Source organism: Pocillopora damicornis, chromosome 10 (assembly GCF_964200805.1).
Source record: "Pocillopora damicornis chromosome 10, jaPocDami1.2, whole genome shotgun sequence".
Classification (NCBI taxonomy): domain Eukaryota; kingdom Metazoa; phylum Cnidaria; class Anthozoa; order Scleractinia; family Pocilloporidae; genus Pocillopora; species Pocillopora damicornis.
Window position 1 is genome coordinate 7,968,034 of NC_142679.1, and position 805 is coordinate 7,968,838.

Sequence of the window (805 nt, forward strand, 5' to 3'; positions counted from 1 at the left end):
ATGGAAGTTTACATGGTAAAACAACGTACCTTAATTCTTGTTAAACGTATGCATGAGAATCCTTCTCATTTTTAAATACCATTCCACAATTAGATATTTTTCTAAATTGATTTACATGGTAACAACGAACACTTTCTGACTTTTTCTGGTCAAATAATGTAAAAACACTTTTGGAAGGAAAAAAAGTACTTTAATGATCATCATTCAGCTGCAGTTTTACCATCAAATCAATTGTAAGACATATACTGTTGATAATAAGTTGATAAAAGATCTATATTCCCAAGGTTCTCATCGTTATCCTCGCAATTTTCCTTCACTGTGGAAATGGCCGGGCAACTGGGTTTAATAAAATGGGGCGTACAGCTCAAGATGGTGGAGTCACGTCCACACTAGGTGATGCCGCATGGAGACAAAAGAGGTCCCCTGATGACGAGCCCAGTTGTTACACTGGTAGAGTTGTGTCATTCACTTTGCCAAGCAACAACAAGGTATCTGTTCCGATTTGTAAGACAGTAACGTCTTACAAAACTGCATGTGTCAGTTCGATGGCAAACAACAACAACCAGAGGAAATGTGTTCCGTCCCGTACGATCACGATGGAAGGAGTGTCGTTTAACACAGCCTGTTCATGCGCACCATAGAATATTTAAAGCCAGAAACTTCTTAACTCTACAATGTGTCTGGAACACAAGGACAAAAGTTAAATCGAACATTGCAATATTTATCATTGTACCATTTGTACGTTTTATATTTATATATATGTATATTTACGAACTTATCCATATTAAAAAAATTCCTGACTTTA

The 805-nt window shown here is 36.5% G+C and overlaps 1 protein-coding gene across 1 annotated transcript; it reads left to right on the top strand.

Annotated features, from left to right (window-relative positions):
• LOC113668249 (uncharacterized) lies at positions 1-805 on the top strand. The gene is made up of 2 exons (XM_089185833.1): positions 1-15; positions 285-805. Exons 1-2 carry the CDS (start codon positions 1-3, stop codon positions 639-641), a joined length of 372 nt encoding a protein of 123 aa, XP_089041959.1. The 3' UTR covers positions 642-805.